Source organism: Dermochelys coriacea, chromosome 3 (assembly GCF_009764565.3).
Source record: "Dermochelys coriacea isolate rDerCor1 chromosome 3, rDerCor1.pri.v4, whole genome shotgun sequence".
NCBI lineage: Eukaryota > Metazoa > Chordata > Testudines > Dermochelyidae > Dermochelys > Dermochelys coriacea.
Window position 1 is genome coordinate 121,968,796 of NC_050070.1, and position 14,211 is coordinate 121,983,006.

At 43.0% G+C, this 14,211-nt stretch overlaps 1 protein-coding gene across 1 annotated transcript in view; it reads left to right on the forward strand.

The window, feature by feature from the left end:
* The window catches only part of FNDC1 (fibronectin type III domain containing 1), a 125,516-nt gene that overhangs the window by 106,128 nt on the left and 5,177 nt on the right, over window positions 1-14,211 (forward strand). Inside the window, exons 16-17 of the mRNA XM_038397624.2 lie at window positions 7,411-7,490; window positions 11,150-11,179. Of these exons, the coding sequence (XP_038253552.1) occupies window positions 7,411-7,490; window positions 11,150-11,179 (110 nt within the window). The remainder of the gene's footprint in view (window positions 1-7,410; window positions 7,491-11,149; window positions 11,180-14,211) is intronic.

The window sequence follows — 14,211 nt, forward strand, 5'->3', positions numbered from 1 at the left end:
AGTCTTTGTCTGAACAGGTTTCTCACCTACAGGCAGTTCCCAGAGACTTCAGTCCCCTGGGTCGAAGGATCCACCTTTCTCAGATTTCAAGTGCTCTGTCGTCTTGGGTCCCTTGAGTGATGGATAACAAAATGGCTTTGTTTCTGCTTCTTTTCCCCAAGCTCCATTGTCTCTGTTTCTAGAGCCAGTGAGGCTTCCTGGGGGTACAGCTTTCATCCCCCATGGCGTGATCATTAAGTGGATGTCTCCCCCACTTGCTAGTTTGATGGCTTTGTTTACCTTGTACATAAATCTACTTCCATTGTTTCTGGCCTCGCCTTGCTCAATTTACATTGGAGACAGGCAAGCAGGTGAAACAACATTCCTTTGTCTAGGACAGATTGGGCTTATCTCTGCATGCCAAACACCTTTTGAGATCGTACATATCTCACACAACAATGTTAATGACCAGCATGTTACCAGTTTGCATACGACATCTTACATGACACCTTTTAGATTCAGGTTATGACAACAGTGAATTGGAACAATGTCAAACTTGATGTGAATTATGATATGCCTCTGTCAGTTGGCATTGAGGGGCTCCCAGGGTCACAGCCTCCAGGTCCTCTATCACTTCCCCTTGTTCCTCTTTTTCCTCAAGGCCCATCTATCTGATCCCAGACCCCTGCTACTAATTCCAGCCCTTATTCATACTTTGTCTTTCGTAGGAGGATCTCAAAGCACTTTACAAACATAAATTAAGCCTCTCCACCTATGAGGCAGCTAAATATTTTATGGATGGGTAAACCGAGGCACAGAGGGTTAGATTCACAAAAAATCTAATTTTTAGGGGCCTAGAAAATGCCTGGGATTCACAAAGCCTGAGTTCGGCACCTAGGCTCCCAATCCCTGTACAATGAATGAGGGAAGAAAGACACCTGAGAATGGGATTCACAGAAGCCAGCACACTAGGAGGCTCCTTGCCTAAACTAGCCAATGGGAGTTGCCAAGCCAAGGGTGTGTGCTAAATCCTGCCTCTCTCAGAGATAGGGTGGCAGCTCCCCCTATTTGGGCTTCTCAGAAATGTGTTGATGCTCCCTTTAAATCTGCAGGGGTCCAGGCCTCTCTAGCTACAGGGCCTGTGTCCCCACACTGGTTTTGGGATCCCCTGCATTTCCTGTCTCCCAGCAGAGGCAGATCTGCTCCCCTAGGCCATGCTGCCAGGGCTGCTTGTGCCAGCTGCCGCCCATGAAGGCTCCCATCAAAAGGAAGGTTTCAGAGGAAGCTGCAGAGGAGATAATACAGCCTTCGGCTCCAGTCATGTTTTTGTTGACTTTTCACAAGGTTTGGGGGCTGATGGGACATGCTCCCATCCTACTGGTAGAATGGCTAACGAGCAACCCTGCATTCAGGTAGTGCCAGTCAGGTGAAACTGCAGCACATGCTCCACCAGGAGAAAGGGAGCTTAAAAAGGTGAATCTTGCCACAGGAAAGGGAGGAAGTTTGCCCAGGAGGAGAAGCGACTAGGGAGTGTAAGTGAGTGCCAGTAGCAAACGGTACCACCCTGGGGTAGTGGCTAGCCTCCCCTCCCCTGTTTTGGAGGCAAACCAACATTGCAAGCCTGATATGAGCAAGAGGCCCTATAAGGCTGCCCCCAGCCAACCATCTGTGGTGGGACCTGGAGAGCACTGCCAGGACTAGAGGTAATGGGACACAAAAAGGACCCTGAACTCCTCCTGGGAACAGGAACGGAGGCTTCTATAGGGGATCCAGAAGCAAGAAGCTGAAAGAGACTATGGGCATGCCCAGGCTGAGAGTTGGCTGGCTGCATGGTTGAGGAACTGTGCACATCCCCTTTGATGCCATTCCCCCCGATCTTAGATGCAATTCTCAAAGGACTTTTCTTAGGACAAAATATTTATTTTCTCTTTCTGACTAAAAATGTCATTTGATACAAATTTCATGTGGTATTACAGTTGCTGGTATCCCTATGTTTTTAGGCCAAAAACTGCAAGGAGTTGTCATCTAGTTACAGTGCAAATATTTGCAATAAAAAATAATACAATGTGAGCACTGTACACTTGGTATTCTATATTATAATCAAATTCAATATATTTGAAAATGTAGAAAAACATCCAAAATATTTACAATAAATTGAACTTGCTGTTCTATTGTTGCTTAACAGTGCGATTAAAACTGAGATTAATCATGACTATTTTTTTAATCTAGTTAATTTGTTTTGCATTAATAGCTTGAGTTAATTCTGATTAATTGACAGCCCTATTTAACTCTTTACAAAAGATAAATAGGCTGGAAGCCACTCTTTCTGGTTTTATTGTGTGCGTTGGACCAAATTCTGAGCAATGTCAGGGCAGCTTTGTACTGCACCCCAGAACAAAGTTGCCTTAAAGCCATCTCAATGGCCTCTGGGGAGGGATAATTGACCGGTATTCTGCCATCAGATCGGTCCTATCCTAGCCCCTTCCTCTGGTGCAGAAGGTATGACCAGATAGGTGTGGCTGGGGCAGCCCTTTGTGCTGAAATGGCCTCTGGAACCATTAGCAGGCTGTGTAAATTAAAGCAGCCACTAGGTTCTCATAGTTCTCATTTACCCTGGGAACCAAGCTGGAAGCCCAGGATTAAAGGGGAACACATATCAAGCTTGTCTTCAGTGCAGTGATAGCCTGAGCTATAACTCATGTTTTGCCCCAACCTGACTCCCAGTCACATATCAAAATCTTAGCTTGAGCTAAAAGCACCACTTAACTGGCCCCTCGGGATGTGGATTGAAGCTTGAGTATTGCTGATGCTGGAACTAGTAATGCAGTGGGGATGCAGCAGCTGAATTATAATGACTCATCAACTGTTAATCTAATTGCTCTGTGTAACTCCAGTGCTGTTTCACTTGAGTGGAGTAACTTGAGTGTACTAACTTGAGCTAACTGTTACAGTGAATACAAGTCCCCTGGGTGCCTTTGTGCCCCCACCTCCATCCTCTCAGCTGTGCTGAACACTCCTTGGCCACAGTCAGGAAGTGGGGCCTATATTTAAATCACTGGCAAATATTTCCACAATAAAAGGCTTGCGTTAGGAATGAAGAGAGAGCACAGCTTTCCTAAATTCCAGCCTTTCATGTGGCTTTCTTTGCCACAGTGTGTATTGTAGTTGTGGGCATCATGTAGCTATTAACTACATTCAGAACAGTTTGCAGAAAAAAAGAGTGGACCAAAAATTGTTGGTTTCTGACCACAGCGAAAGAAAAGACAGATGCAGCAGAGATGTATCCTCTGGTGCAAACTGTCGTAGATAGCTCCACAGTGGAGCTGTGAGAATTTATACCAGCTGAGGATCTGCCTCATGGAGTAGAGAAACCCTTGAAGTCTCCAACATGGACGCAGCATGCTGGTGTGAGGATAACTGAGAACATGTCAACTTTTGTTAAACTTAGACCTTCCCTTCTTGTTTATAAGGACAGAAACATGTTTCATACCATAAGCATGACTAGTGGAGGGGAGAATTAGTATCTGATACACTTTAAATTATCACGAAGGGCTAATGTTAGGCTGAAGAAGGCTTTTTAATCAAGTCATGATTTCTCTTCTTCTCAGCCCCATTAATCTTCCTCCTGCTTGTGGGAATGCTCACAGATTTTAAAATATGTAACCAGAGATCACATGGTGATGCACGGTGATACAGAGTATTGGTATGCTCACAATTCCTTCATCCTCATGAGTTTGCTATTTCTTTGCAGTTTTGGGGGTAGGGATTAGATGGGATTCTCTTTCCTTACAAGTCAGTCGGAGGGTGTTTATTGGAAGAGAGGTGTGTGTGGGCGGGGCTGCTGTACATAAATGAGAGAAGTGTTGTGGGAAAGAGGACAAGGAAACAAATGTTCTTTGGAATCACACCCAGGCTGCATTCTGAATTTATTATGTAACCCTTTCTATTGTTCAGGCAGTGGAAAAATGGGGAAATTACCCAGCTCTCCTCTGCTGGGGATTCCTGAGTATGGGGTCATCTCCAAGGGGTGTAACAATGGTATAGCCAGTTCTTGTACCATGTCCCTTACCAGCCCCAATAAAGGCTGTGCTTGAGGTGGAGAAGAGGTGTAACCAAAGTGCACTGAGTTCCCTTGAAATCTGTTGTCAGATGTCATAGGTTATAATCCAAAGGTAGATCTTGACTGCAGCAGGAATCTGGCCCCCTTTTTCCATTTCTGTCCATATATAGGACAATAAACCTTGTGAATCAAGAGTGAAACGTGGGTTAATTTTGTGTAAGTGCCCCATACCGCCTGTCCTTTTCTACCAATGCACTCTAAAGGAAATCATCATGGTCCAGCTGCATGACCTCTTTTATTATAATGTCGCTACATTTTGACCATCTGCACTTTCCTGTGCCACAAGATGCATTTGTTACTCCAAGGCTTTTATATATGTTAGGGCATAAGTTGAAATTCCTCTCAGCAGCCAATTGGACCAGAAGAGTTAGCTAAACAGTTTATGAAATGGTCATCCCTGATGAGTTGGCGAGGCCTATGGAAACCAGGCTTTGGGTCTAGTAAAGGAGAAACTCTCTTCACTTTTTCAAAACATTAAGTCTCTTGCCCTGCTCCTTGCAAAGGCAGACCTTAATATAAGCCCATCTAAATTGAAGCAAACTGATCACTGTGGTCAGACTGAAAGAAAATGGGATTCACTTCCTCAGCAGGAGGCTGGCAGAGGGTGAGAGGGAGAGTTTTGAGGTAAAACAAGTCAGTTATCTCTGGTGTTTATCCCAAAGAATCTTCTTGTTAACCCTCCATAAAATCCTTTGGATGGCTCAATGTGTGATAAACATCAAAACTGGTTACTTTCAAGGGGGGGTGGGAGGTTAACAACCCACCCCCAAAGGCCAAGGCCAGTTGTATTTGTTAGTGTTCAGCCCACGCTGGATACTTCCACTATTGTTGTGAGCCTCGTAGTCCCTGCAAAGGGAACTCCCTTCCTTCTTGCCTCCCCCACTAAGTGCTAATAGAAGGCTGTACCATATAGTCCCCACAACCCAACCTTCCCCCCCCCCCTCAGGGAAATTAAAGAACAAGTTTAGAGGTGAGGAGAGGGGGAGTGTCTCTCAGGGAAGAGGAGGGAGAGAAGGGCATAGAAGGTGTGTATGGGTTTGTCAAGGATGAGAAGAGGAGCTGGGGAACTGGAAAGTACAGAAGATCATAGTAGGATGGGAGCCTAGGGGAAGATATTTAGCAAGGTTGGGGAGGGGGAAGAGATCAACACAGACTGCCAGTTTCCACCAAAGAGAATTGATTCACAGGTTCCTATGGATTTTCTCCCATGCTGACCTCTCTTGGCTCTGCTGTCACCACTTTGGAAAGTAGGGGTAGAATTCTGTTTTCATAGTGAGTTAGCCTTTTTCTTCTTGTATGTAGCCGTGGCCAGCAGTCAGAGCATGTGACACAGTGCTTTTTTAAGATTACACAAGCTAAGGAGCATTTGGCCTACCGCTTGGATGGGAGATTATTGAGGGAAATAATCCAGGGGTTTGGTGGCATTCTTCCCTCAGAGCAAGTACTGACCCAGTTATGTTGGTCACAGATGGTTTTAAGAAGCAGTGTGCTTCTGGAGATACTTGCTACTTTTGGATGAGATGCAAAATCAAGAGACAAACACTTACGGTCATTAAAGATGCTGGTGGTTGTTGTGGGTTGTGGTTTTTCGTTTTTTTTTTTGTTTGTTTTTTTGCAAGAGTGGAACAAAACAAGCAGCAAGGAAAGAAGAAGCTTAACATAAACGTTTATGAAAATCATGCATTTTAAGCTAGAATTTTTGCCTAGTAACTGACTTAAATTGCCTCCTGCTTTTTGCAATACTGTTTCTGAAGAGTAGACATTCAGTTTCATTTCAACAACAGAAACTTAGCATTTGCAGACATCAGGTCTTGTAGTTCTGGCAGTAGCAGCCCTGTGATTAGCATCCGGTATAAGTGCCTGACAGCATTGCCATAACAAACCCCAACCTCTGAGTGGAGGATGTGGGGTTCCGAACTTCCACTGAATAAGTGATTACGGGCGGGACCCAGCCAAAAATCTGATGGGTCTACATGCTTCAGCAATGACGTTTGCCTCAGCAATGACTCTGGCCCACAGAGTGCCCCAAGATTTGTGGCAGTGTGGAGGCACTGACTTGCCCTGGAGTTGCACTGCTCCCAATGTTGGGGACTCCACGGAAAAGAAAAAGTAGTCCAAAAGGAGAGCTAGTCAAACAATGGTAAGCGTGTTCCATGAAAACGTTTGAAACATTTTCGTTTTTGCAAAACTTTTCATGAAAAATTTGAAAATTTCTTATTAATTTAAAAAATGTTTTTTGATTTTCCCTCCCCCTTTGTCTCTTTTTAACTTCTTCTCCCTTTTCTAGTGGCAGAATTGATAAAAAGGAAAAAAAAGGGAGAGAAAGTGAGGAGAAAAAAAGAACCATAAAACTGAAAAGGAAAAAGGGCCGTTGATTGTTTTTTTTTAACCAAAACATTGTAAAATTTTTTAATGAAATGAAAAACGTTTAAGCATGTGCTTAATTTTAAGCAGTTGAATAGTCCAGTCTGTATCCAGCAGAGCACTTGAATTTTACTGGGACTTCTCACTTAAAGTTAAGCACTTTCTGAAGTACTTTGCTGAATTAGGGCTTTGATAAACTAATAACTCAACATATGTAACTTTTCTTGGATTATTCAAATACTGCTAGTCTAGAAATGCTACCATTTCTAAAGAAATGTAAAAATTCATAATTTTATCTCAGATATGCTAGTTTAAATCAAAAGTTAATGCCATTGACCTCATTGGAGTTAGTCTGGATTTACATTGCTGTAACTGAGATCAGAACATATCAGAACATTGTGACTTTTCTATCTTGTATTCCATTCCTCTTGGCAAGTGCTCCCTTCAAACATGCTGTTTGATGTGAACCAGCTATAATTAGCGTGGATTATTTATTTTTATTCAACAAACATGAATATTTGCACTAATGTGAAAATGTGTGTAACAAAGGGACAGATGCTCAACTGGTATAAATTGATATAGCTCCATTAAACTCACTGGTGCCTTTTGCCCAATGGCACTACACCAGTTTACATTAGCTGCAGTTCTGGCCCCATCTTTGTAGTCTTTATAGCTGAGTTGTTACTAGAGAATCAATACTATTTTTAAAAAAAGAAAAGGAGTACTTGTGGCACCTTAGAGACTAACACATTTATTAGAGCATAAGCTTTCGTGAGCTACAGCTCACTTCATCGGATGAACAAAAGCTTATGCTCTAATAAATTTGTTAGTCTCTAAGGTGCCACAAGTACTCCTTTTCTTTTTGCGAATACAGACTAACACGGCTGCTACTCTGAAACCTGTGAATACTATTTTTAATGCTTGCTCTGTTCCTCTTTTTATTGTAGATACTATTTTAAAGTCCAAGCAAAGAATCCCTATGGTTATGGGCCTATTAGCTCTTCAGTCTCATTTGTCACGGAATCTGGTATGTGTTGCTTATTTCTTTATTTAAAGTTGAGATTTTAATAACTGGTATGATAGGGTCAGAGCCAAAGCCATGGTGATGACTATGATGTTGAACTTTTCTGCTTAAAGATTCTCAGGTAAACCATTTGTTTTCAAGAAAATCAAGAAAGTGTACCTACTCTTTCATGTCACTGAAGTGATGGGAAGTTTTAATGAAACTGAAGTTAACTTTAGGGGGAATGGAAAGTTAAATTTAAAATAGAAAAGATAGCTAATACTCAGTGGTGTGGAGGCAATAGGAAGTTTAATACATCTTTGATAGATTATCCAGACACTTAATAAACTAGCTTTCTAATTGTGAACAGCTGAAGGGCTGGAAGTACTCATTTCAAACAATTGTTCCACCCGACAGGCAAATTTCAGTTCTCTTTTCCTTTTTTGATGAAATCTGCTCCAATTTCTTAGTGCCAACAGAATGTTGGAGAATAATATACTCTATAAAAGTAGTATGCTCAATGGGCTATTTTTATCCACTTTTATTTCTTCTACTGAGCTGCAGGCCAGTCATATTATTGACTAACAAGGGGGAAAATTCTGCAAAGTTTATTTGAGCAAAATTTCCATTGGCATCAAGGGTCACCGATTTTGGCCCTACGACAACATGGGTATACATTGCTTCTGTGTGTGCCCATTTAACTTGATCCTACAGTCTTTGCCTCAGAACTTCCATTAAAATCAATGGAAGTTCTGTTTATAGAAACAAAACAAACTAAAACTGCACAATAAAGTAAATGGTCTTATGAAATGAATTTAGATATTTTAAAGGATTATATTGCATGGTCAACTGTAAATTAAGCCGAACTTTTAGCATTGACTTCAATGGGACAGTAAAGAGCTCCACAGCTTTTTGTAAGTGCTTTGCAGAATGCACTGAAAAAGAAAGTAACCCACGGTTCTGTTTCATCAAATAATGAAAGTTCCCTGGACTTTTGCCAAACAATAGATAACCATGTACCTTGGCTTCGAGCAGCTTCCACTGAAGAAAGGCCAATTCAAGAGACAATATAAATCACCATGATGGATACAAAGAATTTCTCCTGTTGTTTCATCTAACTATTAAGACCTAGATGCACAAAGGGACATAAGCTCAGCATTGTGACACCTAATTTTTAGGCACTGTGGAAAAACTGCAGGAACAGAACTGAGTTGGGAGCATAGGCTCTCTGTGCAGTGAATGGGGAGAGATGGGCACCTTAGACTGTGATCCACTAAAGCCAGCACTCTAAGTGTCAAGTTGCCTCTGCTAGCCAATGGGAAATGCTGATGAGAGGGGGTGTGTGGTAAGCCTGCCTCTCTTAGCCCTGGTCTACACTGGCGGGGGGGTCGACCTAAGATACGCAACTTCAGCTACGCGAATAGCATAGCTGAAGTTGGCATATCTTAGGTCGACTTACCTGGCTGTGAAGATGGTGGTGAGTTGACCACTGCCACTCGCCCATCGACTCCGCTTCTGCCTCTTGTGAACCGGAGTTCCGGAGTTGACGGGGAGCGCATTCGGGGATCGATTTATCTTGTCTAGACGAGATGCGATAAATCGATCCCCGATGGGTAGATCGATCACTACCCGCCGATCCGGTGGGTAGCGAAGACCTGCCCACAGAGATACAGGTGCCTAAGTCTGGGCTTCAGGGTGGTGCCTATCACTGCTTTTGGCTCTCAGCTCTGTACCCTCTCCAGGAGAGCATTCACCCAGGATATGGGAGACCCAGGATCCAGCTCTCTGCTCCCATGACTCTTTTTTTTAATGAGCCAGAGTGAAACAGTTTCAACAGGAGAGACTGAGGGAGCCCCACAGGAGACTGTCCCATAGCCCGAGGGTTAGAGTAGGCATCTGAGAGGTGGCAGATCCCTTCTCCCCCTCAGGCAGAGAAGGGACTTGAACCAGGGGTCTCCCACATACCAACTGAGTGCTCTAACCACTGGGCTAAAAGTTATAAGGGACATGTTCTCCTCCCCTGGCTTTTCTGTACGAGCTCGCCTGCAGGACTCAGTCCACTAAGTGTGCTCAGCTTGGGCCCTGCAGGCAAGTTAGGCTGCCGATTGCTGTCTTCCCCCAATTCATGCATCACTCTGAGTCTTAGGCAGGAGATTGGCCCTGCTTTGAGCAGGGGGTTGGACTAGATGACCTCCTGAGGTCCCTTCCAACCCTGATATTCTATGATTCTATGACAGGCATCCAGATGCCTAGAGCAGGGACGGGCAAACTTTTTGGCCTGAGGACCACATCAGGTTTCCAAAATTGTATGGCGGGCCGGTTGGGGAGGCCATGCCTCCCCAAACAGCCAGGTGTGGCCCGGCCCCTGCCCCCTATCAGATCCCCCCTGCTTCTCGCCCCCTGATGGCCCTCTGGGACTCCTGCCCCATCCGCCATCCCCTGCTCCTTGTCCCCTGACTGCCCCTGGATCCCCTGCCCCTGACTGCCCCCCACCACCCCATCCAGCTCCTCCTCTCATTCCTGACTGCCCCCCTGGAATCCCTGCCCCATCCAACCACCCCTTCTCCCTGTCCCATGAGTGCCCCCGGAACCCCTGCCCCTCACTGCCCCCCCACCCAACCCATCCTCTTCCTGACTGCCCCCCTCCGGAATCCCTGCCCCATTCAACACCCCTGTTCCCCGCCTCTGACCGCCGCAACCCGTATCCACACCCCCGCCTCCGGACCACCACTCTCAACTCCTCTGCCCTCTACCTAACCCGCCCGGCTCCCTGCCCCTTACCGCGCTGCCTGGAGCATCAGTGGCTGGCGGTGCTACAGCTGTGCCACCATGTAGCACAGAGCAGTGGATCAGGCCATGGCTCTGCCCCAGGAGCTCACAGCTCCCCCGCCCAGAGCATTGCGCCGGTGGCGCAGTGAGCTGAGGCTGCACGGGATGGGGAACAGTGGGGGAGGGGCCGGGGGCTAGCCTCCCAGGCCAGGAGCTCAGGGGATGGGCTGGAGGGTCCTACGGGCAGTAGTTTGCCCACCTCTGGCCTAGAGGGAGCAGCAGTGCACATACCCAGAGGCAGAAATATAGGTGCGTAGGAACCTTTGAGGGCGAAAACAAAGGTTCCTAGCGGGGTTTAACTACCTACAGGGTTGGAAGGATGGGGGCATGTGCATCACAGTAGTCCCAAAATTGGTACTTAGGCACCTACATGAGGGATTTAGCAAAATGACCTGCCTATATAGATGGCTGGTGCTGACTAGTGTATGAGGTAGAATATTGAGAAGAAAAACACTGTATACCTTTAAAAGATTGCATGATTAAACCGGTTTCTGATTGGCTGAAGTAAAGAAGTCTGTTTTTAAAAGCTAACAGAATGGATGATATTTTTTACTAATTTTAACAAAAAATATTGTTGCTGTTTAAACATTTTTCAGAATAAATGGTATAATCCAAGTGCAGGTGCATGCTATCAAATGTGAAAAACATTGGTATAACTTAACACCATTTCTTTTGAAAAGAGACAGAAACCCATATCTTCAGCGTTCTTAAAACAGCTAGAGACAATTATTTTTGAAGCTATTTCTTTCTTGCATGATAGCTAGTACACTGTAACATTAGAAGACACTAGTCTTTGAGAGAAAACACTAAAATATTTGGGTTTTTTTTTGTTTTGTTTTGTTTCATTCTTACAGATAATCCACTGCTTATTGTCAGACCACCTGGTAAGTCTCACTGCAGATATTTTCTTGATATTGTCTATAAAATCTGTGAAACAAATCTGGGCATTGTAAAAATTAGGCACTATGACACTACTTTCTATTAGAGTTTGAGGGAGGAGTGTGATATAAATTACTGTGTTAATTTGCAACTCCTGATTCATCTCAAGAATCTGTGTTCCAGTCTTATCAGGCTTTTGAAGCCAATTACCTCTTAAAAGAACTGTTGTAAATGAACTGTATTATGTTAGGCTAAAATCAAGTGTAGAACCTGTTTTATACCTGGTACACCCTTTACTGGGAGACTATATCCTGCACTCCATGAGGCTAGATTGTTATTTAATCATTCCTTTCCATCTCTAACTACTATGCTGAGTTGAGGATTGCTGGGTAGAGGTGGGTTGTTCCAGGATCTTGATGAAGGTGCAGGTAATGGACTCCCAAGACACCAGATACCAGTCCATTGGAGACTGTATGGGAACAACCTACTGGCACTGAGACCAAGTTTGAAGGCCACCTCTACATGAACAGTAAATGATTTCACTTAGGGGTTTACTCGTAAGTAATAAAATCTGAGTTTATTAACCAAATCTGGAGTGGAGCTATGGTGACTGGGTTTTCCTACAGTGTCCTTCCTACAGTGTCCACCTATCATATTTATCAGTGATCACCCCACTCTTGGAGACAGGGTCCTTGAAATAAGGTAGCAGAGCGAGGAATGACATGATATACAATTTCTAAGTGTGAAGGTTGCTTTCTGTAGGAACTGGATTGTTTTCTTTACGAAATGTAGCAGGTGAACATGGTTTTTGGAAGGAGAATATGTACTAAGAACCTGGGATAGAATTGTGTCTTGAATGATAATTCTCCAAAAGTGGTCTGGTGTTTTAAAATGAAGGTAATTTTCCAGATTATATTCTGAAAACCACATGGCCTACTTCAGAGTAGCTGTTGCAAGGATTCTCTTGAGCACTGTTAATGATAGCCAGGAAGTTGATGAATAAAAATATTAACATTAACTGCATTCTGTTCATGATATTTTGTTCTTGAAATGAACATTTCACTGCTTTATTTGTATAGAGACATTTATGGCCCCAATCCTGCAAACACGCATTTGAGTAACTTTACATACCTAAGTAGTGTCATGAAGGTCAATTCAGATGAATTCAATGGGTTATTCATATGTGTAGAAGTTACTCACGGGCAAGTGTTTGCAAGATTGAGCCCTATGTTTGTGCTTTGTAAAAGGAAGAAAGACAAATTGACATTTTTTAAAACATACTTCTCATTCTTAACTGTTGCCAATAGCACACTAAAAAAAAAATAGGAGGACTCTAGGAAATAACATGAAAGAAAACTAACATTTTCACATTGTAAGCTTATATCTATTTAGCATACATATTGTTACAAAGGCATTCTAGAAGGAAGGTGGATTCCATTATTTAATATAAAGGAACAACCAATTATTTGTAATAATTGATCCTGTGCAACATAATTATTAAGTGGTATCTTATAACCACTGCAACGTAGTGAAGAAGAAACTAGTTCGAGACTGAGCAAAAAATCTTTTTTTTTTTAATTTTTTTGCTGGTATCAAATCTGTTTTGATTTAACTTGAGCTTCTGTGGTGAAAGTCAAATTTTCCATCCAGAACTCACACGCACATCACACGAGAGAGAAAGAGAGAGAGAGAGAGAGAGCGTGCGCCCTCTAGGTTTCATATAATCTTTTTAATACAACAGCAACAGATTTTACTTCACACTGAAACCTATACCCATTGCAGATTTTTTTCCACAACATCTCTTCTTTAGTGATGAAACTTACTTTTCTGGGAGGGGAGGAGAGGGGAGGTGTAATGTTAAACCACAAGACACTGCATTCAGATAGCGCTAGGATCTGACCTACACTCATATAGCCTCCGTTTCAGCAAGGTTCTTAGGCTTATGTTTAATTTTAGATTTAGAAGACATCCAACTGAAAGCAATGAGACTGTTCATTGTTTAAAATTAGATCTGTGCTTAAGTATCTTGCTGAATTGGGGACAAAATCAAGGGAAATAAGAACTAAGGCTGATATTCCAGAGAAAATTGGGCCCTTAGTCACATCCAGACAACCTCATTGACGTCAGTGGGGCTGCATGAATGCAACTGGGGGCACACCTACTGCATCTAAGTGTTGCAGCAGTGGTCAGTGGTACTGTATATAAGCCCACCCATTGTTTGAAGATGCCCACTCCTCCACACCCCAATTCTAGGTGCACTAAAACGAATTTGGTATGGGATGGTTAAATAGAATCTCTTATTGTTGAGCATACATTTTGTGGTTCAGTTTTATCTTTTCACATTTGTGGTTTGAATTAAAACAGTCAGAGAGCGAGTGCTCCTGTAAGTCTGTGATAGCTAACATGATACATTCATGGTCCTTTTTGTAATATATCTTGTCACATGGGGTCCTTGCAGAGAGGATGGGTTTGATGATTGGATAGGAATTGTCCATCTCTGACATGATCTGCATGGGGAATAAATATTTAATAATGGGCTCTTCAGTCTGGCAGAGAAAGGTATAATGTGATCTGTGACTGAAAGTTGAAGCTAGACAAATTGAAACTGAAAATAAGATGCACATTCCTAACAGTGAGGGTACTTTACTGAGAGTCATGGTGGATTCTTCATCACTGGCAATTTTTAAATCAAGATTGGATGTATTTTCTAGAAGATCTGCTCTAGGAATTATTTTGGGGAAGTTCTATGGCCTGTGTTATACAGTAGGTCACTCAAGATGATCACAATAGTCCCTTCTGGCCTAGGAATCTATGATCCACATAAATATGCTATATGTAAGCATATTTTACACCATTTTAACAATACATTCATGACAAATGTCTGGAAGGGACTTGACTAAGACATCAATTTTATTTCATTTGAGATTTAAATATTATTTTTGAACTCAGGTGTTTCAAAGTAAAAGGGTAGTTTATTAACCTGCAGCAGAACCTTCTTGTAACAGGACTTTCATCTTGATAAAATACTGAAATATAA